General features: G+C 36.7%; 1 protein-coding gene across 1 annotated transcript; it reads left to right on the top strand.

Moving 5' to 3' along the window:
- The first annotated feature begins 316 nt into the window (after positions 1–316).
- Positions 317–23817, top strand: HK5 (histidine kinase 5). Its single transcript, XM_089998523.1, has 13 exons — positions 317–443; positions 1888–2740; positions 3476–3532; positions 3765–3992; positions 5078–5171; positions 5295–5501; positions 11894–12024; positions 14141–14190; positions 15961–16313; positions 16446–16549; positions 18637–19446; positions 21101–21280; positions 23692–23817. The coding sequence occupies exons 2-13, from the start codon at positions 2036–2038 to the stop codon at positions 23815–23817; spliced, it is 3045 nt and encodes a 1014-aa protein (XP_089854649.1). The 5' UTR covers positions 317–443; positions 1888–2035.
- The last annotated feature ends 2528 nt before the right edge of the window (positions 23818–26345 follow it).

A 26345-nucleotide genomic window follows, 5' to 3' on the forward strand; every position in this document is an offset into this window, starting at 1 on the left:
CATCTCTCCCACGTGCCCTCTCCCTCGCTTCCCTCCTCTCTCTCGGAGACGCTCTTCTTCTGCTCCCACTCTCCGATCTCCGTCTTCGTTGTTTCTGTCCACGGATTTGAAGATTTTCAGTGATCTTCGCGTTCGGTTTCCTGAGCGGAATTCCGTGTGATTTTGATGGATCTCGGGAGTTTCTCGATCTCTTTCCGAAGTCTCTCGGTGAGATTCTTGCGTGGCTGAACTCGCGGCGGAGGTGCGAGGAGGGAATTGGAGGAGATCTTGTTCTCGGGGGCGATTCTATCTTTTCTCTCTTTTTCTTGTTTTTTCAGTTTATGTTGATTAAAGAAGCTTTGATTTAGTGAGAGAATGCGGTCGTGAAGAAGGCGAAGCTTCCAGCACGTTGATCGTTGAAGAAGGTAGTTGATCGTTCATCTTCGTCGTCTATAAATATTTCTGTGAGTTGAATCGACGTTTCTTTGGAGGATTTTTCTGTTGTCAGCCTTTCTTTCTTCCGTTCTTTTATTTTAGATTTTGAGTTTTTTTGTAGTATGTTTTTTTTGACAGAAATAGTAATTTTTTGATCTTAGGTTAAATAGTTGGAGTTCCCTTGATCTCATCAATATTTCTAACGTCCCATTGAATTAGGGTACCTTTCTTTCTTTCGTTCTTTTATTTTAGATTTTGAATTTTTTTGGAGTAATTTTTTGATCTTAGGCTAAATAATTGGAGTTCCCTTGATCTCAGAAATCTTACTAACGTAACATTGAATCAGGGCACTTCTTCACGTTAATCTCTTCATATGACGATTTTTTTTCTCTTTCTGGTTTGCTTTCTGACGTAATTAGGGAGACACTTGGTTGACTTTTATGCTACACTAACTTCGAAATTACAAAACGATCTTATTCTGACCTTCTTTTAGTATCTTAGATCCGCAGAAACTATTCAACTCTTAAACGGATCGCTTATTTTTCCTTTTGGGGTTTTATTCACGCGTTTCAAGAGAAAGTGAAGATTGGTGGAAGTTCTAGGTCGTCCTTTATTCTTGTGTAATAAGTTCTTCAATTTACATGGTTGAGATGATTAAATAGGAGTTATCATAAGCATAAAGAGGGGCATAAGATGGATAAAGATGGCCACGTCCAACAAAAAGAGACTGATGCGAATCAAAACTCATGTTTAGAGGTGCACAATCAAAGTCATGTTATTGCCTTCTTGTTCGTCCTCGAGAGATGCAACATTTCATTTATGAGTCTGATGAAAGTGTGCATGCTTTAGGATGATTACGTACATCTTGTGTCCCAGAAACAAGATATCCATTGGATCATTTTCTGGTAGGTTGCTGTTGCCACAAAATAATGTACCTTATGAGTTATGTCACTAGTGTCTCATATTCAGGTCCTCATGAAGCTTATTGAAGTATTTGACCTGCATCAAACAACTCCACTAAAATTTGTGGGTTGCAAGTATATCACATACTCAAACAGTTTCTTTGGTCATTGTCTAATATTTGGATGCCATTCTTCATCCTGGTTCCTTGGCTTTGTTGTACTGTGTTTGATGAACGCTAAGAGAAAATAAGTTTTTTATATGCATATACCAAGCAAGCGAATATGATTCCTTGTCTCCATTTGTTTGAATAAGTTCACTTGAAATTATGAATTTCATTGAATGATTGGAATTTATTAATTGTTGTCACCTTTTTTTTTCTCCTTTTTAGGATTGTAATCCGACATTGGTCTCTTGTGGCATCTATGAGCTAAGAAATTTATTTACTGATACTCTTAATTAAATCTTGCATATTGTTATTTCGTTGCTTTCGTCTCTCACTTCCTTTGATGATTATAGGCTGTAGGAGTTAGCATCAGGGTTGAATATTTTCTATTGGCTTTCAAAGTGCAGATGTGATGGATCCCTTGTGCTGCTTTATTTATGTTCTCCGCCATGTGCAGTACTGCAAGCTTGTAGTTCAGTGTTTTCTGATGACTAGCCCAGAGTACCATACTTAGGGAATTTATGTGAGTTCTTTCCTTTTCCTGAGGTATGTAAGATGGGGGACAATTGTTCAATGGAGACGGATTTAGAAGTCCTGCCTTCTATGTGGCCAGAAGATTTGGGCAATGAAGTTGGGAAGCTGTTCAATGTAGAAAAGCCAGGTCTAGAGCAAGATATGTTAAAAGAGGTCAACATTGTAGATGATCCTTCGATTATGGACTTCAAACGTCTTGTAGAGTTAACCAACTACAGTGAGAAGGGCTCTTCTCAGTTGACATACCTTGTAAAGCAGTGGGAATATAAACAAGCTAATGTTGTTAGGCTACTCAATGAAGAGCTTGATGCATTAAGCAAGCAAAAACATGAAGCCGAACTCAAAAAGTTGGAGATCTTGGAGGATCATCAATTTGAAGAGAAATATGCCAGTGACAAGCGATCGGTTTCTGTATTTGACGAAGATTATAACTTATGGGGATCCATTCCTCCAAGGAAGAATGCTGTAGTTGTTCATAGAAAAGAAATAGAGATTGATGCAGAATATGACACTGTTAAGTACTGGAAACAAAGAGACATGCAACTGGAGAAAATGTTGGAGGCAAGCATTCAAAGAGAACATAGACTTCAGGAGAAGCTGCAAGAGATAATACAGAAGATGACAAAACAGTCCTCTCCAGTAGAAGAATTATCTCAGATCCTGAAAAGGGCTGATAACTTTTTGCATTTTATTCTCCAGACTGCTCCAGTTGTTTTTGGTCATCAGGTAATGTTGTTGGTTTTGGATTTACTATGCGGATTTTTATTTAATGACTGAGAACAATGAAGACCACAATCTCTTTGGTTTGAGATAATTTCCTTCCATGCATAGTAAGTCACTAGAAAAAAAAAGAATCTTTTGTTTGAGTTAAACTTTGCATTTTGTTATTGATTCAGTGAGGGAGAAGTTTGCATTTGACTAGAAACAAATGCATCTTACAAAGTCACTTTTCATTGTTATTCATATGATCAACATCCTAGCAGAAGTTGTACCTAAAGTGATTTCTTTTCCACTACACTGGTCTATGTGTTGCATCTTCATGCTTATAAAGATGAATGTTTATGAAGGCTGCATTCTTTTCTGAAGTCTATGGATTCTTCCTTTTGTAGATGCATTCAGTTGTATTATATTGTATTGGATCTAACAACTATATTTGACTCACCTGATACTTTATGACTTTTACAACCATGGCACTTGGATAAGCTATTATGTTGCAACTTTCAGAAACGCGGGTATCCTTCCAGTACATGCTACTTATTGAACACAATCTGCTTATGTATTTATTATATTATATCCTACAAACTTCATTAAAGGGATTAAGACATATTTATGATTACTTGAATGAGGGATTTTATAGCTTCTGCCATGCCGAAGCCTATATTATTTCTTGGTAACACTTTCAATCAAATACAATTAATGTGGTTTTCCAAATTGAGGATGTTTCTTATGATCCCATTGCAGGACAAAGAGTTGCGCTACCGTTTCATATATAACCCTTTTCCAAGTCTTCAAGAGGAGGTAATATACTGCCTACTTCGTTGATCTAGTTCTGTGTTTTTTCTTTTTGTTAATTGCATGAAGATAATCCATGCCATCTGTGGTGTTGCTTATTGTTCATGTCGGTATCTAAGCATGTGCTTATATTGAGGGAAAACCTTTGGTACATGGGGTACTGGAACTTGTTTCTTTCTGCAGAGATTTTATTAATGACAATATTTTTTTAATTAGTTGCTGATGTCTTTCTTTCCAGGACGTCATTGGTAAAACTGATGTTGAGATCTTTTCTGGAGATGGCGTCAAGGAAAATGAAGAATTTAAACGAGAAGTCCTAGAGAGAGGAATAGCAGGAAAGAGGGAATTCACTTTTCATACAGAATTATTTGGCTCAAAGACATTTTTGATATATGTAGAACCAGTATTTAGCAAGTCAGGGGATACAATTGGAATAAACTATATGGGGATGGACATCACGGATCAGGTGAGACACTCTTCAATATAGTAATTTTGCTTTTGCTTCTCATATTCACACTTGGTCTTCATTTGTCCATGTTATTCCTCCATTAGCTCCATAATGTCAATGTGTTGACTATTAATTTCTATATTTTAATATATGTTAGTGAGTCGGATATGGTATTTCTGCTGACTATGATAGTTTTATGCATAAATCATATATTTCATCAATAGAGAAGCCATTGGTTGTCTTGTTCATGGTACCAATGACCTCAGGATTTATATTTTAGCGCAGACTATTTTTGAGCTTGGCAATTCCAATGAAGGGTTTTGCAATACATTGATCATATTTATAAAACATAACCCTACATTACTAATGAATAGATGTCAGGGCATCAATGTTCAGTGATCGATAATGAAGTCAATGCGTGCAGCATAAATGAGCTGTCATTTTTCATAGTGCAGTTTCCATCTTAAAATTTATGAAAAGTCGGTTGCATTTTATTTCTGAAGAACTACGGTTGACAATTGTAGGGTTTAATTTTCAGTGCTACTCTTTCCTTTGCACTTGAAGTTTCTTATGCTTATTGTAGGGAAAAAATATACTTATTAGGGAAGTCATTTATAATAAAGTAAATTCAAGACCCTGACCCCACTAAAAAACATGGTTGTCAGCCTCTTGACATAGACTATATATATTATCATCAAACAGAAGATCTCTAGATTATAGATTGGCCTAATTGACATCATTATAAATTTCAACAGGGATTATTTTATAAAAATTCAGGAAATTATTCTTGGAAGCAGCTTTAAATCAGGACCTTTGGAATATCTTATATGATATATAAATATCCATAAATGAAATACTGCTTTGATTCTGGATTGGTGAATGTTAAGCAGAGTTCAGGTACAGAATCTCTTGTATTGTAATCTTGATAGGATGGTCTACCTGAAGGCTATTATTAAATGCAGACTAAAATAAACATGCCTCACGTAAACACCTTGTTAAATTGATGTTCATAATTCTGTTTAATCTGCTGTGTAAACATAGACTATGATCTAAGGTTATAATTTTGCTAGGATGATTCAAAGTTGAAAATTTGTGAACTGCAGGTTAAGAAAAGAGAAAAAATGGCAAAGCTTCGGGAAGAAATAGCAGTTCAAAAAGCCAGAGAAACGGAACTGAATAAAACAATACATATTACGGGTAGGAAAAAATAAGCTGGATATATGAATTAGTGTGATATTTAATCTTGGGAATGAAATTTTTTGAGGATTGCAACTAAAATCTTGAGTTCGTACTAATTTTTTTCCTGCTCATGACTTGTAGAGGAAACTATGCGAGCCAAACAAATGCTGGCAACCATGTCACATGAAATACGATCTCCTTTAGCTGGAGTTGTGAGCATGGCAGAGATTCTTGCCAATACCAAACTAGATCCCGATCAACGACAGTTATTGGATGTCATGTTGTCCTCTGGGGATCTAGTTTTGCAGCTTATCAATGATATCCTTGACCTTTCTAAAGTTGAGTCAGGTGCGGATTCAGATACTACTTAAATGGTTGTGTTTGAAAAATTGTGTGGCTTGATTAATTTATCACTATCCACTGCTTATTTTTTCTATATGAAATGGTTCTCTGAGATTCCTAATCTTGGATACAGTCAACATCTTTTATGCATCTTTGCCTGCATAGGATGGGAGTTATTCTTATAGTGTTGACTACTTCAAGTACAATTAAAAAACCTTTTCACAATTAAAAAGTATACTTCTCTGGGGGAACTCCAAGATCTTTGCTAACTGATGTAAATGTGTCATTATTTTTAACTGTATATGCAAGAGTCTGATTTTCATTCTTTAACTGGGTAACACCATTGACCAGTTCCATTGACCAGAACCATTCTCATCCAATTGTTTTGCATCTTATTTCCCTTGTGCAGGGGCTCACTGTAATTTAGCTTCTGTTTGGACATGTAAAATGGGACAGTTCATAATATTGATATCGACCTATTATGTTCCCCTGACTCTAGCATTGAGTAGGACTCATTGAAAAGGGGCTTGCACATGAACTTCATCTTTTATCTTCTTTTCATCTCCTTCTATTTTCTTCTTTGCTTTTTTCCTTGAGTCGGTAATTTGGAGGATGCAAGTGCAATAAGGAGCAGCCCACTGGACCAACTGCAGTGGCTCAGCCTACAAACGAATGGGCCGGGTTCAATTCCAGTTTTAATGGAACCCATCACTAAGAGATAGCCCATGCCCACCTGTTTGACACACTAAGCAGGGTCGTTGGGCCAGCTTGGGCCAAGAACCATCCTAAACCCAATTAAAATGCTGGGAAGATATTTTTTATTACTTTTGTTTATTAGCATATATGTATGTTTATATGTATATGTATGTATTTTGTTGGGTTGGTCTGAACCAAGCCTGACAATAAATGGTTCAGGTTTGTCCTAGGTCTTAGCAGATGTAGGCATAAAATCCTGGCATAAACCCAGCCCAAGATTGCCAAGTCACCTTGGCCCATCGGGCTTTTTAGCTCAATACCCACCCCTATCATGTGGAACTGGTCCAACTCTTAGCCTCTATTCATTTATGTATGATCAAGGAACAAAGGGGATGTTTAAATGCTATGGATCTCTCAAAAGATCATTGACATGCAGATCAAGGCATTGGGCCCACCTTGATCTGATTCCGTCCGGTCTGAGTATTTGAGATCCATGTTTTAGCCTAAAATCCCCACAATGTGTGTGTGTGTGTGTGTATATATATATATATATATATATATTGTTGAATACTCAGGAACAGAGAGAGAGAGAGAGAGAGAGAGAGAGAGAGAGAGAGAGAGAGAGAGAGAGAGAGAGAGAGAGAGAGAGAGAGAGAGAGAGAGAGAGAGAGAGAGAAACTAATTTTCTTTATTTAGGGCTACTCTCCTCTAGTTTAAATAGAGGAAGTTAGTCTCAAGAGGAAATTACATATGGGTCCCTTATTATGAATGAGATATCAAAAAGACACTTTTAAGAATAAAAAAGAATTCAGTTGACTAATCTTAACACTCCCCTTCAAGCTGGAGCATAGCATAGATATCGATCATGCTCAGCTTGTCACAACAATGGGAGAAACTAGGCCTCGTAAGGGCCTTGGTAAAGACATCAACAACTTGATCTTCGGAAGATACATGATCTGTGCAAATATAACCAGCCTGAACCAAGTCATGTACATAGTGACAGTCAACTTCAATATGTTTAGTCCTTTCATGAAAAACTGGGTTGTTGGCAATATATGTAGCAACCCTATTGTCACACACCATCAACATAGGTAGAGATACTTTCACCTGAAGTTTGGTCAAAACTGATTTTACCCACATGATCTCAGCAGCGGTCTGAGCCATAGCTCAGTATTTTGATTCAGCACTCGACCTGGCTACAACAGTTTGTTTCTTACTCCTCCAGGTAAAGAGATTTCCTCCCACAAAAACACAGAATCCAGTTGTTGACTTTCTATCTTCGATATACCCCGCATAATCTGTGTCAGTATAAGCAACAACGTCCAAGGAAGGATTTTGTTTAAACAACAGTCCTTTACCCGGAGATGACTTTAAGTACATGAGAACCATCATAGCTGCATCCCAGTGAACTTTGGTAGGTTTATCCATGAATTGACTAATTTTACTCACAGCTAATGAAATGTCAGGTCTAATAACAGTCACATATAACAACTTACCCACCAAGTATCTAAAACTGGTACTATCCACATATTCAGACTTCTCATCGAACATATAAGTTTTGGGATCCATCGGAATGTTAGCTGGCTTCGCTCATAGCATTCCAGTCTCTTTTAATAAGTCCATCACATACTTTCTTTGTGACAAAACTAAGCTCTCTTTGTTTCTTGCAGCCTCAATACCCAAAAAATATCGGAGGGAACCAAGATCTTTAGTAACAAAATGTTTCTGAAGATGATCCTTTGTTGCAGAAATATCTTGGGCACCGTTTCCTGTTAATATGATGTCATCTACATATACCACCATAACCATAATTCCAGAACTAGTTTTCTTGATAAACAATGAGTGGTCTGAGGCTGACCTGACAAATCCAAAATCTGACATTACCTCAAATAATTTTTGAAACCATGCCTGAGGACTCTGCTTCAGGCCATAAATAGCCTTCTTCAACTTGCACACTTTCTGACACTCCCCCTGAATCTCAAAGCCTGAGGGTTGTTGCATATAGATTGTTTCATGTAAATCCCCATACAAAAAGACATTCTTGATATCCAACTGAGACAAGGGCCATCCATAGTGCACTGCAACAGAGAGAACAAGACGAATAGTCCTAAGATGAGCGACTGAGAAAAAAGTTTCAAAAAAGTCAACACCATAAGTATAAGTATAGCCTTTTGCAACCAACCGGGCTTTGTACCGTTCAATTGACCCATCCGAGTTATATTTAATGGTATATACCCATTTGCAGCCAACAATATCTGCATCAGTAGGAGGATCAACCAAGTCCCAAGTGCCCCTAGAGCATAGGGCATCCATCTCATCCTGCATAGCCTGCATCCATTTGGGGTCGAATAAAGCCTGACTATGATGAAGCGGAACAAAGGAGACAGACATAGCCGAGATAAAATTCTTCATAGATGCCCCAAGATTAACTACAAAAACAAACTGAGAAATGGGATGAAGGGTGCACCGTCTTTTCCCTTTGCGCAGAGCAATAGGAAGATCATCATCAAGAGCAGAAACTTCAGTATGCTCAGAGATACTTACCTCAGGAGAAGGAGATAATGGGGGCATGGAGGTAGGTGGTAACCTGTGAGTATACACTATAGGAGGGTTTCTGTAGCGAGACTCCCCAGAGGATGGAGCCAAAGGCTGTAGAGTGAACGACTCTAAAGGAAAAGGAGGAATTAATAGAGGAAAGACATCACCCTGACTCTCCTGTAACCTTAGAGTAGTACTCGAGAAATATGGAGTAGACTTAAAGAAGGTAATATTCGCACTAACATACTCTTTATGGGATATAGGGTCATAGCAACAATATCCTTTTTGATTCTTAGGATACCCAAGAAAAACACATTTAATAGACTGCGAAACAAGTTTATCTCATTCAGGACCCAGCTTATGCACAAAGCACACACATCCAAAAACTTTAAGGGGGATAGGAAAGAGAGGAACCTCTGGATGGAGAATTTGGATTGGGATCTGGTCTTCTACAGAACTTGAAGGCATGCGGTTTATAAGAAAACCAGCAGTCAAAACTGCATCTCCCCAGTATGATGCAGGCATATTGGATTGAATCATTAGGCACCAAGCGACATTGAGAATTTGTCTATGTTTCCTCTCAGCCACACCATTTTGTTGGGATGTATGAGGACATATAAATTAAGGTTGAATCCCTTTAGCGGAATAGAATTGAAGCAAGTCTTTGGATTTGAACTCAAGAGCATTATCAGTGTGAACAATTCTAACACACACGTCAATTTGAGTTTTTATTTCAGCAATCAAAGATTTAAGAATGACAGGGCCTTGAGACCGATCTTTTAACAAGAACACCCACGATAACCTTGAGAAGTCATCAACAATGACCAAATAATAACGACATTGAGTCCTACTAGGAATCCTACTCAGACCCCATACATCGACATGAAGAAGATCAAACAATCTTTGACTCGATGGACTTTGACTAGAGGGAAAAGCGCTTCAGCAATGTTTTCCCAATTGACATGTTTCACATTGAAAAGAAACTGAGGGAGGTATATGAGGAATGACTTTCCCAATTGACATGTTTCCCAATTGACAGTTTTGGCACTGGAAGATGACCAAGACGATGATGCCACAATAAAGGACTTGAGGAAGAAGTAACAGCAGAATAGACAGGTACCACTGGTTTATGTAGATAATACACACCACCTTCCTCATAGCCGCTACCGATCCTCTTCCCCGTCAGCAAGTCCTGAAAAGTGCAACCCATAGGATAAAAAATTACCCTACAATTTAGCTCTTTTGTCATTCGACTGACAGATAATAGATTCTGTGGAAAAGAAGGAGCATGAAGAACATTTGACAATTGAAGGGTAGGGGAAATAGACATGTTTCCCTGCCTTACAATTGGAGAAGAGCTGCCATCAACAAGGACTACCCTTTTTTGAACTGAGACAAGTTTTAAATTTAAAAAGTTACACGAATTTTCACACAAGTGTCTGGATGCTCCTGAATCAATGATCCACCTACCACCTTGGCCAGAAAGGCCATCACCTGCCGAGCCTGCAACCTCCGCAACAAGAGGCTTCAAAGTGGATGAACATAAGGCAAAGAGCTCATCATATTCAGCCATGCTAAGAGTTACAGAGTCATTGGAATAATTTTCCCCTTATTTAACCCCTTGAGCCATAAGATAAAATGATGGGCTTGATTTAAAAACTCAGGTACAACCACACACACACACAATTGGCCAGTTTAGGAGGTCCACTCGATTATTAAACATTTTGGGAGCTGTATTGGAGGAGTAATGGGATTTATAAGAATTTCTGGTTTTATTTAGCTGGATTGTTTGTTTTGATTTTTTGAGGAACTCATGGTTTGGTTTATGCCTTTGGTTATGAGAATTGGTCCCACTTTTATCATTTTTGATAGAGGTTTTGGAAGATATGGCTTCCAGTCATTCAAGTGGCGTATCAAGTCTGATATTGACTTCTGTATAGGATGCAGCTGTTTTGGGTCAATTTGAGGTTAAACAGTTCATTTTTTTATATTAAGGGCTGGTTTGGTGGAGTGCGACCAAATAAGATGAATTATCCCTATTAGAAACTTTGGTTATTTGTGATTGAAGTGATTCTTGAGTTGGTAAGCGACTTGGACAAAAGTTAGTCTGTTTAATTGCTTCTAGTCAAGTTAGATGGAGCAAAGTGTACTTGTTGTTTTGTTTATAAAAACAGTGAAAGAAGGAAAAGGATCAGGGAAATACATTGATGGCGTGAAGCCAAAACCAGGAGCAGATTCAACCAGCTAGACAAATGGGTATCTTGATTGGAAGGTAAAAAGCTCATATTAATCATGATTGCTACGCCCAAATGAGCAGAGAATATCAATAAATTTGACTAAGTTTGAAGCCAAGGTGCATGCTTGTATTTAAAGCAAGTTTACAATCAGTTCAGGAATTGAGGGCATTGTGGTAGCAAAATTGGCCAGTTTAGGAGGTCCACTCGATTATTAAACAGTTAGGGGCTGCTATTGCTCTTCTTGTGCTTGCTTCCTCCTGTACTAAGCTCAAGGAGTGCAAAATGTTATGTAGGTGAGAATACTAGGATCAAGAAGCAATGGTTGTATACCTTATTGGGTGGTGTTTTTAATAAGAGTTTTTTTGCTCTCTTTGGCATAGTTTCTAGCTGCAACGACTACAAAAGAGGCAAAGTTGTGGTCTCTTCCAAGTAAACAGTTAGAGCTAGTATATTTGAAATGGGTAGATATGCCATAGTGTATATGCATATATGTAGTGGGTTCATAGTTGTCATTTTACATTCAGATATGGTTATCATTATTTATACTATTTTGCCATTTTTTGTGTAAGGTTCTTAGAATGGCATGTGTTTTTTGTTCTTTCTTTATGTGACTGTCTTTTTTTTATGTATAGGATTAGGATTCATTTATTGTGATGTAATCTTATTGACTAAAATAGTAAAGACACTATACTTTTGTTTAAAACCTCTCTTTCTTTTTTGAACTTGATCCAACAGTTTAGAAATTTAAAGGCAAAGCACATGAATTGAAGATTTTTTTTTGCAGAATATAAATGATATTGCAGGAAGACAGGCTCTGATTCTCTTAAGATAATGGAGTTGAATAATATTCATTTCCAATATGAAGTACCTTTTTCCTTCTATTGTCAGTCATCTGGTATTTGTGTTTATTGTCATTGTTTAATATAGGAGCCATGAAGTTGGAAGCAACAAAGTTTCGACCAAGAGAGGTGGTGAAACATGTACTGCAGACTGCTGCAGCATCCTTGCAAAAGGAGCTGACTTTGGAAGGATTTGTAACTCCTCAAGTGCCTATTGAGGTGAGAGTTTATGAATTTGTGAAGATGGAAAATTTTGTGTGATTGATTTTATCAAAGTCTCATCATGGAAACTATTATAGCAGAATATTACCATCTTCCTTTGTAGATTTTGCATGCTTGAGATTGGAAGGATCTCTAGGTTCTTTTATAATTTTCTGTACATCAATGAGATACGTAATTGCCTTAGTAATGATTAGCAACACATGCTTGCTTCATCTTTTGGTTTTAAGCTAATTTCTTATTGAGGGCACTAGTTCGTTAGAGTTTAAGTTAATAAATTTTGTTTCTTAAGGTCTGTGGCTCTTGGCGGATTTGGACCTATGCTAACTTTACACATCTAGCTGGCCAATCTATTCATGCTAGACATGGCTAACTGATACCTTGGGACACAGCTTTACAATCAATTTTCCTGGCACAAATTGCCAAGAGTGTGTAGTACACGCTAAATTGGTCAATTGTTTCCATACACTGTGTCATACAGATTCGACGGTTTCCACACACATTTTTACCTGTGTCTGGCACTGGACACGTTGGTGTCCAAGAGATATGGCTTTGGGATGTTCCAACCTGGCCTTATTGGGAATAAGTGTCTGGATTTTCTTGTTTGTGTGATTGCATTGTCTAAGTCCAAGTAGTCTTGTTCTGACACTACCTATTCTCCATGGGAAGTTTCTGTTGGGAAACAACATTGGAAGAACAGTTCTTTAGGTAATGTGAATTTAATAATTTATTTCTATTTTGTTTATCTTCATTAGCTGACATCATTTTGAATTATTGAAAAAACACATAAAAACTGTAGGCGACTGTAAAATTAGTTAGCCACACAAAGAAAGTATGTGGGCGTCAATATTAATCCTTAATGATTCCCCTTTTCTTCTCTTGTGTCCATAGCTTTTAGGCTTTTACATAATATTGTGGATATGTATCACACAAGAAATTTATTGGTGTTTGATTTTTTATTTAACAACCTTCATCTTTGAATTCTTGATTGACAGAATCATTGATCTGGAACACCGATCACTTCATGTAGTGCATAATAGCCAGAACCTTGTACTTATGCCTTATTTTTTTTGTTTGAAAGGCAAGCTGGGGTTAGGCGGACCCCTACTAGAAAACAGCCATCCCATGTGGCAGAGGGATTCGATCCTGGGCCTTCAGCTTGACACAAGACCCCATTTACCACATGGGATACCACCTGGGCCTTTAGCATGCAAAACCTTGTACTTAGGCCTTATTTTTTGATAAGCAATACTTGGGCCTTATAGTCACGATGAAAAATATTGACAAAGTCTGAAGAGTAAGTTAATGATGAGTCATTCTTCTCATTCATGTGTGAATATTAGCATGCTACTTCTCCAGGGTTGCCCATGCACATGGTGGCTTCTGAATTTAGAGGTGAAAATTTTGTTTGAAAGTTGAGAAGATTGTAAGTACACTTTGTTGTACAAAGGGACCTGTAAGTGCTATGATTAACTCTAAATCTTTTGCATGCTAAATGAATCAGGAGTAGCACTTTCCTTAGTTTTTGAATGAGAGGGATGCAAGAGCACACTCAGCAGTATGGAAGATCTAATCTAGGTATTACTAAAGCATCTGGACCTATAAGGCAATTGCACTTTTATTTAGGAAGTTTGGTTGAGAGGGATACCAATCGGCTTATTATGTATTTGATATCTGCAGGGGATAAGCAGCACTATATGATTCTTGTTTTTCTGTCACACAGCTGACCCCGGCTGTGTTACTTTTTGAGGTGTATTGATTCATTATCTTTTCTCAACTGTTGAGAATGAATGAGCTGTTTAAGTATCACCTCCTTGGTGGTCACTATCAAGCAGGAATATCATGGAACGCCATTTTTAAAATGTTATAATTGATAGATTAAATTTCTTAGATTGTTTGTTGTATTAGTCTTAATAAGTGTTTGAAGAAATGGAATAGAAGCATACTTGAAGGCAATCTATACAACTTAATTATGTGTGTCTTCGGCAGTCAAAATATGAGTTTATGACTATTAGGGCACATCAATCCCAGTTTTGTTCAAGTCCTTACAATCAGCATATATGTGCAGCTTCATTTATCTGTCCTATTTAAATTGACCAGAACTGTTTGATGTTAGGTTATTGGTGATGTGCTAAGGATTCGACAAATTCTAACAAACTTGATCAGGTAAGAACTTTAATTGTAAGACTTCTTTCTCTATTGTCTATTTTATAGACTAATATTGTAGAGTTTATGTGGTTTTACCTCTCATCCCTTTGCAAAGATTGTTGTTTGCCTTCAGTTGACGTTTTCACCTTGATTTATATGTTTCATGTATGAAACATCTTCATTTGTACATCATTGACCAAAACTTTTCTGTCTCAATTTGAGGTAATGAAGTTCATATGAAGAATTTCGAGTTTGTTTGCCTTGAGAATGAATCACTTGGAGTTTGACACGAGCTAAAGGGGCTGGTAGTGTTACAATTGTTATTGAATGTTTTGAAAATTTTGGAGATGTAGAGTCGGATCATTTAAGCCAACAAAAATGAACTAAATGAAGGTATTCTGCACCAATAGTGAGCTTCTTATAGCACAAGTATGCACAAAACTTGATTCATTAAGAGTGGGGGCCTACTTTTGGTTACTGTAAGTGTGGGAAAAAAACTTGTTTCATGGAAGTGAAAATAACTAAAGCATTATAGCATGGTCATAGAGCTATAGATGAGTAGAGCTATGACTCATGACATGTGTGTGGGCATGTGGGTAAAAGGGATCCTCTTGGATTTAGGCTAGGGTGAAAATGGATCAGATTTGGTTAGATATCTGATCCGACTCCAACTGTTTATTTTCGGATTTAGACCCTCTATTTTTGACCCACATAGGATTTGGATTGACTGCATTGGTTGGTCTCAGACTCGAATCAGATTCTGATCAGTATTATGGGATCTATTTCTGTATCCAGATCAAAATCTGATCTATTTGCACTTTTTAAAGTAAAATGCTTGCTTTCAACCTTCTTTCAGTGGATCCAGTACTACCGTCTATGTTTCAGTTCCAGGTTTGATCTTTCTTCACATGATCTTCTTGGGATCCACACTCAGCTTTGCATCTATTGCATATATTTCAGACTTGGATACAGATCAAACATGAAGTGGCTGATAATTGATCTGTTTGCACCTCCTAATTTTGGTAGAAGGATTCCTCTGCATATGAGACTTTCATGTTAACAATACAGCCACCTATATTGCTGCCAGTCTGGTACTTCATTATAGGACAAAACATATAGCTGTTGATTGCCACTTTGCAATAAAGTCGCTTCAAATTTCTTCACCATACATTGTGCAATTCACAAGAGCAAATACTGATGAAAAGAGTTGGAAGGGCCAGTCTGTGTGTGTCTGTTCAACTTGGACATGATTGACATCTTCGCACCAACTTGAAGGGGAGCATTGCTGTCCATGATGAACCTAGCTCTGTCTGCCCAAATCATAATCTGCATATATATATATATATATATATATATGTATCATGTGTGCATGTGTATATATGTATATGTATGTCTGTATGTACGCATGTGCACCGTGTGTGCATACATGTGTGCCTTTAGTATCTCTAATATAACTGAATGAAAGTGTGTGAAATTTCATTTGCTCTAGTCTCAATAGTTAAGCACTTTCTCTGTCTCCTTTCTTCCCTCTTTTTGCTCTCTCTTGTCCTCTCTATCTCGATCTATTTGCATTTCTTGCTGTGGACTTTGATGAAGCTCTGTTGCTTTTCTCTCTGTTATATGATAAGCTTTAGAATTATCTACAGTGTGAATAATACAGATATTGTTTATAGCTTTTCAAAAGGTTGTCATACCTTTTGACACCTAAAATATTTGGTCCCTTTCCTTATTTTTAATTTTGTAATTGTATTAATAGGCTTTAACATCTTAGATTGCTGAATTTCGCAGCAATGCCATCAAATTTACACATGAAGGAAAAGTTGGCATAAATCTTTATGTGCTATCAGAACATTGTGCTAAAAATGATAAAGGATGTCACCAAAATCATTTGGATGCCCAGCAGCTGAATCTATATGGAGAGAAGATAGAGGGAAGTGCTTCTACTGAATCTTGTCACGACTTGTCTTATCAAATGGATAAAGAAGGTCAAAGTAAGTACAATGGTCCCGATGAGGGTTCCAGATCTTCAACAAGTAAAGTTCCATCTTTGTCAGATGAAGAGAATAAGAAGCTTCATTGTCCACATGGAACAGTTGTTTGGCTAGGTTGTGATGTATATGACACTGGCATTGGCATACCAGGTGATTTGTTGTGACATTATATGTTTGAAGTCTTTTGTTCATTCTATGTCATTTTACTCCGGCACCTTTCACTCTAGTTACTTTTGTCTGCAATCTTTGTGATGTTTGATATGTTTCTTGTCGCATGTACAGAAAAGGCGTTACCATCATTATTTAAGAAATATATGCAAGCTAGTGCAGATCATGCCCGAAAATACGGTGGGACAGGACTTGGCCTTGCCATCTGCAAACAGTTGGTGAGCTATCAGTGTTGTCTTTAGCTTCTGTACTGAAAAAATATGTATTCTCGGCATTTTTGCATGAAGTGTGAAACAAGTCTCTCTTGCAACTTGCTTTATGATGGAAGTAGCTACAGTAAGTCAAGTGAGCTGCTCACAGTTCGACTCAGCTTGGCTAATTAATGAGTTCATTGTCCTCATGAAAGAGGCTTGCATTCCACTCAATGAACTTAGTTTTAGGAGCTCATCATGTTTAATGAGCCAAGATTGGAAAAGGGTTGCTCGACGCGGCTTGACTTGGGTGGGCTTGTAAAGTTGAAATTATATGTTTGTTGGTAGGAAGTGTATTACATAGCAGTATGTAGGGGAGTTGGTTTGTTGAGAGTTCAGTTTCCTCCCTTGCCTTCCATTGGAAAATGTTTCTTTATTCAAAGAAGCCAGCTTGCTCTTGGCTTGAGATCATTGCCTTCCATTGGAAAATGTTTCTTTATTCAAAGAAGCCAGCTTGCTCTTGGCTTGAGATCATGACAGGCCAGTTTCATGTCAGCTTGAGCTTCTAACTTAGGCTCTAGTTTGATCTGTTCATTTGGTTCAACACTTAAAAGTGGACGCGCACACACACACACACACACACACACACACACACACACACACACACACACACACATATATATATATGTATATGTATATGTATGTATGTTCTTGGTTTCTGATGCTACACAAATAATATTTATTTCATTATTTCCAGTGTATGTCACACGGACGCTTCACTTAACATGCATATCCAGTGTTGACACATCACCACACAGACACATCAAGACACTTCATGGACACAATCAGCACTATGTCATTAACTTTATCTACTTCCTTTTATGATCTTGATTACTTATTTTCTAATCACTTCTGTTTTTTTTCTTTTAAAATTTGTCATCAATTAATTCAACTTAGTTTATTATGTGATTTGTTCTTAAGTGTATTGATTTAGAACTGTGGTTATATATGTATGTATGAATATGTATATGTAATTGCCGTCCACATCGTGTACTGTTCCTGCATCCATATCCATGTGTCAGCTTCCAGTTGCCCAATTTGAACCTTTTAATTTGATAGAAAGTTATAATAGTTTCTATTTCAACATGTTTATGAAATTTGTATAATTTGTTATCTTTAGATGCCAGTTTCAATTGACTGCCAATGGCATGATGGATAAACTTCTCTTAATCAAATAAACAATGCATAAAAATGAAAACACCTGTGAATAGGGGCTAATATAGTCCATTAGAAGTCCACTGACCCTCTATCTAGATATTATTTATTTATGGCAAATCTTTTTAAAGTTGCACATTTAACTTTGCCTTTACTAGATCCATGGATGAGCCATTTATCTCCTGGGGATCATTGAAAGTTGGATATGAAACAGCTGCTCACTTTTCTCTTAGGAACCTCTTGGTAAAACACCTCCTCATAGTGTTCTTTAAGCTAGGATAGAGGGATGGGTGTTTAAAAACATCTGAGTTTGATTGCATTGCACTTATATTTATGAATCTTGTCTTATTTGTTATTCAAGCTCTGCAAGTCAGAACCTGTTCAACTTGCTCGACATCACTTTTTATTTTTAATATACGAAAATAAAATAAGGTTTTGAAAAAACTAGCATGTAACAATAAATCATATTGAAAATTATATAAAGCTACTGAAGGGTCATAAATCATAAACCTATGCAGGTTGTGTAGCTTTTTTTTCTTCCCCATTAACTCTGGGTGAACTATTTGGGTAATTGCCCCCGGCTGATCGGTCTGTCTTTAAATATGTGAAAGGTTTGTCTAGTTTTGATCGCCGCAAACTTGAGCCCCTCTCTGGTTTATGTTTCTGTTATTTTTATCATTTTCCCCGCTGAAATTTATTGATGTGTGGTATAATAAAATTTGAAAGTTTAGATTGAGTATATTAAGTTTTCAAAGTTTCGACCTTGTTTTATACTACTTACAGTATTCTCTATTTTCTAGATGTTCAGTTTGGGAATTGGTATGTCGTTCATGATTATTTTTAACACCTGAAATTGGATGTTTGCTTCCTATTGATTAGTTCAAAATGTTTGGAGACAGGTGGAACTAATGGGAGGACATCTTAGTGTTACAAGTCATGAGAATTCTGGTTCAACATTCACGTTTATATTGCCCTGTCAGGTTCCTCAAACAGAGGTGCTTTCAGATGATCCTGATGATGAAATTTCAGATTTACCCAACAATGGCTCTTTATCATTTTCCCATACAGAGGAGGCCAAAGTAGGGCATTTTCATTTTCCACCCCAATCATTATTGTCCTCTGGTGGAAGAAGGATGAGGATTTCACCATTAAATAATGGCCTTCTCAATGGCATCAACACACCAAATGGTTTATGTCCTGGTTTACCACCGGCCCCTTCCTTAAAGTGTGACACCAGAGAGTCAGTACCAGTTGATGAAGGTTGCTCACTTTCTAATGCTTCAGAATCAATTTTAGACCACGAAAATTCTTCAGAAAAGCATTCAAAACTTGATCATGATGATAAAAGCATGACAAATAGCAATGAAAATGCTAATGATCAAAGAACTTTATGTTGTGATCAGCTCCTCCATGAACCTCCAAGAACAGTAACTGCTGAGGTGGTTGTGAACAACGGGCAGTGTAAAGGAAAGGATCAGAGTCAAGAGCATGAGAAATCTGCTGGAAGCTTTGGTACCACAACAAGCAGCACTTTGGAACCACAAAATCCCAGACCAAAACCCAGAATCCTCCTTGTTGAAGATAACAAGATCAATGTGATGGTAACACAGTCCATGATGAAGCAGCTGGGTCATGATATAGATGTAGTGAACAATGGATTAGAAGCAGTTCATGCCATTCAGTGTTCCCAATATGATCTAATTTTAATGGTACAATTGAAAAATTTCCTTGAATATATTAGAAACATAATATATTTGTGAGAATAATCTGCTTATGTCCATTACTATAGTGTTTTAATATAGTTGCAGTTGAGGCACTTTCATTCACTAAAAATAGGTAATGATGTGTCAAACCACATATGAGAGGCAATCATGGTGTGGATAAAGCACACGTCATAGTTTACTTCCTGGTGATTGTGTCCCATGTTGGTAGCATCAGACCTTTGTGAAAACTTGAAGCTACAATATGGTAACCATACAATTGTTTTTCTGACATTTAAATATGCTTTCTCAAGTAATAATAATTAAAACCCTAGAGTATTTACCTCCAATAATTTATTTTATAAAGGTAATGAAATTGCTTCCTGAACCTTCCTATAATAATCTGCTAAATCTAATAAGCGTCGTAGCTGAATCTTTTCTGATTTATGAAAGTTGACTAATATGAAAATCAGCTCTAAGGTTTCTGCTGAAAAGAGATATCTTTTAGTTTCTTGATATTGAATTTAAGAAATACTGAATGTTTCATTTGATTCCAGAGGTGCTAAAAAGATTTTGTATGTCTTGCATATAACACGTCTCACTTAATGTTTATATGTTGCGTCACATTATTTTTTTTTGTTAGCTAAGCTTTGATCAGACCACTACAAGTCCATTTGTCCATTCGTAAGTCAAAAAAAATGAAAATGATCTAGTTTTGTAGGAGGTAAAATTGGAAACCTTGACTGATTTGGATATCCTCATGGTGATGTTAAATCTTATCATTGAATACGAAAGACAACATGAACAGAATTTCACCAAAAGTGTTTATGCAATATCTGAAATACATATTTTATTCGATTACTCTTAAATAATGGAACTTGAGCTGAACATATTCTAAACATTTAACACTGCTATTATTAGGTGGTCACTCCATGGGTTCCAGATTTAAGAGTCGAAGATCTGAATTCTCCTTGTCCAGAATGCTTTCTGAGAGAATCTTGCTACAGATTATTTATTTAGGCATATCTGTTCTCATTGACCTGTATGATACTATTTATGTAGGAGTCAAGGTTGTAATTCAGTGCAACAATTGTATATTGGTTTGCTTACCAGTTAAGGCAATATCTAGACATCAAACATGGAAGGTTTTGCATGTTCATTGTTGAATCATCTAAATTCGAAGGAATCAAGACCAGTGAAGTCATTTACTTGAGATGGCTTAGATCAAGTAAAGAGGGTTATGAGTTTGTGAAGTCTTCTATATTTGAACAGGAAGTTATGAGGCAATTTTTCATTGCAAAATAATTTCATGGCCATGGCGTCTTCCGTTAAAAGTTGAGACAAGGAATTCTGATGGGTTTTCCCCTGGTAACCCTGCTGGTTTAATATCTAAGACAATGATTTAACCAGTTTCACTTCGCTCGAACATCTTGAATTTGAAATGAACTCATCTAAAGTTCAAATATTCTTGTTTCACTGTACAATGATGTCTTGAATCTCAGTGAGTTCCTAAAGTAGTGGTCTTGTAGTTTGCCAATTTGATATTGTTCTATATATGTTTAACAGTTTATATATTTTCTATTGTCTTTTACAAATCCTTCAATGTGAACATCTGCTTTAAAATTTTCGTATCACCTTACGATAAGTTATCATGTTCATGCAGGATGTATGCATGCCAGTAATGAATGGCCTTGAAGCGACAAGGCTAATCCGTTCTTTTGAAGAGACTGGAAAATGGGATGATTCCCTTCAACCAGGAAGGAGTATCACATTTCCCTCCCCAGACTTTCAGTCTAATGGACCATATACTGTGACACCACGCAAGAGGATCCCCATCATCGCGGTAACTTATTTGATGATAATTTCTGTTCCTTGTGAAAACATGATTAAACCTTTTGGTTTGACTCATTCTCTCTGTGCTTTTTGTTATATGAACTTAGCAAAAATCTTTGTGGGTAAGTCTGCACATGTTTATTATAATGCATCAGATGATGTTTCTGCACTGTATTCTATATGAAATTCCTAAAGTATTAGTTAAATAACCTCTTATACACTATTTCTTCTAGAGGATATTCATCTGTTAATAGTAGATATGCTCTTTATCTCATTTTTCTAAGATCATATTTCCATTTTCCCTTTCCTGGAACTATGAGTGATCATTTTGATCAAATAAGCAGTCTACACAGGGTATGCCAGTGGAATCAATAAAAGAATAATGGAATGTTCTCTAGTTTCAAATTCTTTTTGTTTTAAGAATTTTCTTTTATATTTTTCAAAAGTAAAAATTTGAGTGTTATATTTTTGGACATTAAAAGTTGGATCATGTATTGAAGCTTCCAGTCTTGAAATGAAGAAAAATGAGGCATGTCGGGGAATAAATTATTGTTTTGTACACAATATTGTTGCTATCATTGTTTTTTACAACAGAAATATTAATAATAATAGTAATCATAAATTCAATAAAAAAGCAGTAAAAGGAAGAATATCCATGACCCAAGATACAAGAACAAAAGGATATGCATGGGGCGTTTTCATTGCTGAGATTTAGCTTTATAATCAGTTTGTTATGATAATTTAGGCTTTTTTTAACACTCTTCCTGTAGGTTGTTTCTTAGCACGTTGGACTGATGCATGTGTGCAAAGTGCTTCTGTGTAGCATGCCATATATTTAAGAGTAATGATGGAAGGAGTCAATACTTCTAATGCACTAAAAAATTCATGCTCTGATTCTTGTGCTGCTACTACTACAAAAAATTCTGATGTATAGTTGCCGATGTCGGCGATATTCTGAAAATATCAAGAGAAATACCAATATTTTAAGGTAGTCGATAATATCGGGAAAATCTCATGATATTTGCAAAATATTGCTAAAATGAAAATATTGTGATATTATCATGATATTTTTGCAAATTCTTCTTAAAATTCTTGTTTTTATGTATTTTAAGTTCAGTTTTTCTATATTTTTTCTTTTGTATTTTAAGAACTTTTAAAACCTATGAGGGCTGCGGATACGGGGATTTGTCCATTTTTGTGAAGTTCCCAATATGACTTGTATATAAGGGGATACCAAATGGCAGTCAAAACGGAGTCTTTATGACATAGTTTAAAACTTGTTTATTTATATTTTTGTAAGAAAAATAATAGAAAACCTATTCTTTCTTACTATTATTTATATTTTTTCAAATTTTTAAGCTTCCAAAAATTTCCTAAGATTTTCTACCTTTTGAAAATATCTCCTAGAAAAACCCTCACCGAGAAATTACCTTGAATGATATTGGTGACTATGCTATGCACGATACAGACAGCTGTTGGATCTCGTTTTTCAAACTGAACACAGGTGACAATCATTTAATAATCATATTGTGGAAAAGAAAACTGCATGCACTAACAAACCATGTAGTTAATTGCTATGTTGCAAAGAATAGCTTAATCATAATCATGCATGCCATGATAGCTTACAGTACGTGACATATGTTACATCATATATAACTTTATAACTACTTATTGCAATTAGCATTTTTGTCTTTACAAGATAACAATAAAGGCAACCACCTTCTCCTATTGTACTTAATGGGTTTGCCCTCCAACAAATTCCTGAAACTGTGGCTTGACTGGGACTTATATGAGATAAGAAAGATGTTACCTGCCAGCTGCTAATTGCTTGCTTAGATGACTATGTTGGCACCTAGTAATGGGCCTCACCTAGGTCCAGGCTTGGGAACAGGACATCAGCTAATCTCGGCTGGCTGCATAGATGAAGGGGGATCTCACCCTCAATGACTTTGGTCTCAAGGTCTCTGCTTGGCCTTCTCCAGATTCTTCGAGAATCAAAGTAATTAGAATTGGACTTTCTTGATATCTAATCTATAATGTCTGCCTATATACTTCCCAACTTGTAGTAATGATGCGACTATCAGGAAGAACCTAAACTTTGAACTTCTTGGTGGGGCTCGTATCCGTCAATTCTTTTATCTTTTATCAAATATCACATCCAATCCTCCCCCAGTTTCTAGATTCCCCCTGGATTTGGTTAAGTTGTACAATAGATATTAATTATTAATAGGGCTGCAACCTGAAGCAAGGCTTTAGCATTCTGCTCAGGCATTGCACTCAGCATTGACACCATCTAGGTTCACCTTGTTTTTCTTATGTTTCTTGGAGATGAAAAATATGCTGAACATAATTTCTTGGAGATGAAAAATATTGTTATATTTGTTACTGGTTTATAATTTTTTTCTATGTTGGTTATTCCAGATGACAGCTAATGCATTGGCTGAGAGCGCTGCGGAATGCCTCGCAAATGGTATGGATTCATTTGTATCTAAACCCGTGACGTTTCAAAAGTTGAAACACTGCCTTGATGAGTTTTTGACGCCTTAATTATCTGTAAATTAGTATGTGTAAATTTTAAAAAGGGAAAAAGTTTCAAAAGAAGTAACATCTTAGGAGATCTTAGGAGATGAAGGTTCTGACATCAGCCTTCGATTTCTGCAGCATTAGCTGCAGAGTGAAAATTGAGCATACTAACCAGAGAAAAGAGTGGAAATTGAGCATGCTAACCAGACAAATGAGTGCACCATCAGTCTCCAAGATAGAAATTGCTCAAAATAAACTGAATTTCCAATATGCCACCATTCGGGCATTGGCCATCGTGGAGAGGAATAAGGTACCTTGCAACATAAAATGTTCATTATTGTGGAACAAAGAGACACACTTGACAAGAAAAAGAATAAGCCATGTGATCAGCTCTCTCAAATTTTTTGGATGTATCAAGGGATCAAATAATGAGAAATTTAAGGATAGGGAACACAATATAATGATGAATAATGACCAATCAATCTACTTCCAACAAAGAAAAAAAGAATCAATCTGTTGGGGGCATGAATTGAAGCCCTTTTCATCATATAACTATGATTTTCTGACAAAACCATTCTTTTTTGAGAGAGAAAACCTAATTATCATTTGTCACTTCTTGTTTTTTTGAATTTATAACCTGAAGAAACCGCACCTGGCACTAAGACCTGGTCATGCTCGCTCAGCCTGCCATACCTATGGTCATCATGCCAGCAGCGTAAAACTCCAAGGCTGGGACCCCTGCCCCCGGGGCCTATGCTACACATTGGCTTGCGCAGAGGGGCGATGGGGACACCCATGAGAATCAAACCCTGACTTCCCGTCTAGCAGCCAAGGCCCCACCCCACTAAGCCAACCTCCCTTGGGGCTATTTGACAATTCTTTTGAGGGCCGTTAATTTGAATTGTTAATAAACTTTTGGTGGATACGTGGCATCCAGTGACTGGATCGAATACGTTGCTCCTCTCCACCATCATAGGCCTACAAAAAAAAAAAACAAGAGTGCAAATTTGGGCATCAAGAAAAGCATATGCTCAATTTACATTAATCGTTTGGTTAACGCCCATCATTGGACGGAAGATGGCTTCCCCGGTCAACATCACAGTTCAGTCCACGTTTTAATTACAAAAGAAATTCCTCAAATATTTGACCACCAACAGAAATGATCCTTCGTCACTCAGATCAGCAATTCATGTATGCGGTTGGCTTCAGAGGGTCTCCAATCCGCTCATCACATGTAAAGCAGTAGGTTCTTCGCACGGAAGGCTGGATGTGGTGTGCTAATTCCACAAGTCAAAATACCTTACGCTGGATTGCTGTTGTTGTTGGTACTTAGAGCGAACCATAATCTTTAGATTCCAAGATACATGCCATGGGCAAAATGGGGTGGAGAGAGACGTTTTATTGCCTTGTCAAGGTTCAAATATAATGCGTTCATGACAGCTAACCAATCTTAGAGATTCGAAATATCTGAATCCCACTAGACCCTTCTATATGTAATGTATGGATCTGATATGGGTAGGGAGATAATCAGAGGGATTCAGCAGTTTCAGATTCAATAGCTAGATCCTATACGAGGTTTGCTAAATATCCGAAACATCTGAATCCCACTAGACCTTTCGTTAGGTAATGTTTTGATCTGACATGGGTAGGGAGATAATCCGAGGGATTCAGCAGTGCCTGTTTCAATATCTAGATCCTATATGAGTTCACGTATTTCTAATAATGCGTTCATGTTTCTATTTATGAAAGGGGTCCACAAGCTTGGGATGACTGTCCAACTACTAGTATTAAACATTATAAAAGCGCAAGGGTATCAGGTGCAAAAAATTGGATGCTTTATACTTTTTTTTTAATTGGCATTCTTATCATGTGAGTTGAGAATGTAATTAAAAAATTGTATGAGTTTTTATAAAAAAAGAAAGTATTACTTACATGTAATTTTTTCAAACATCAATTACTATTTATAAGTGCTCTCTCTCTAAAACGTCTCTCCCCACTTCTTAATTGGCATACAATGAGGACTCTCACACTCTCTCCAAAACGTCTTTCCTCCCCTCCTAATAACCATAAAATGAAATTATTTTATAATGCATTTAATTTATCAGTACTTTATGATTTCCATTAATTTTATTCAATCTTGATAAACGTATATGATGCAAGTTTTATCTAGCAATTATATAAAAAGACGTAAGTCATACTTAAGAAATATGCCCAAGAATTGGTTTTTCACCCATCAACAAAATAAAGCAAACCCTCTCAAAAGTATTTATGGTGGAAGACTTTCAAGATTTTAGAATCACATGAAACTTTTTTTTTATGATGAGGAGCCCTTGCCGAAGTGAGGAAAACCCCGGGTGGGGCCCCACGGCCACCCTGCCTTACGTGGCCCACCTCCGAAAGCTACAGACACACCCGTGAGGTTTAAAAGTGAAAAAGGAGATCTGTTCTTTGCAAAACATGAATAAATTAAATATTTTTTTGAAAGAAAAATAGTAATATTAATCAACAGAGCTGAATAAGAGCAGAATTGGTGTTCGAGTGATGAGATATCA

Source organism: Nuphar pumila, chromosome 3 (assembly GCF_984573655.1).
Source record: "Nuphar pumila chromosome 3, dmNupPumi1.hap1.1, whole genome shotgun sequence".
In the NCBI taxonomy this organism is placed as follows: Eukaryota; Viridiplantae; Streptophyta; class Magnoliopsida; order Nymphaeales; family Nymphaeaceae; genus Nuphar; species Nuphar pumila.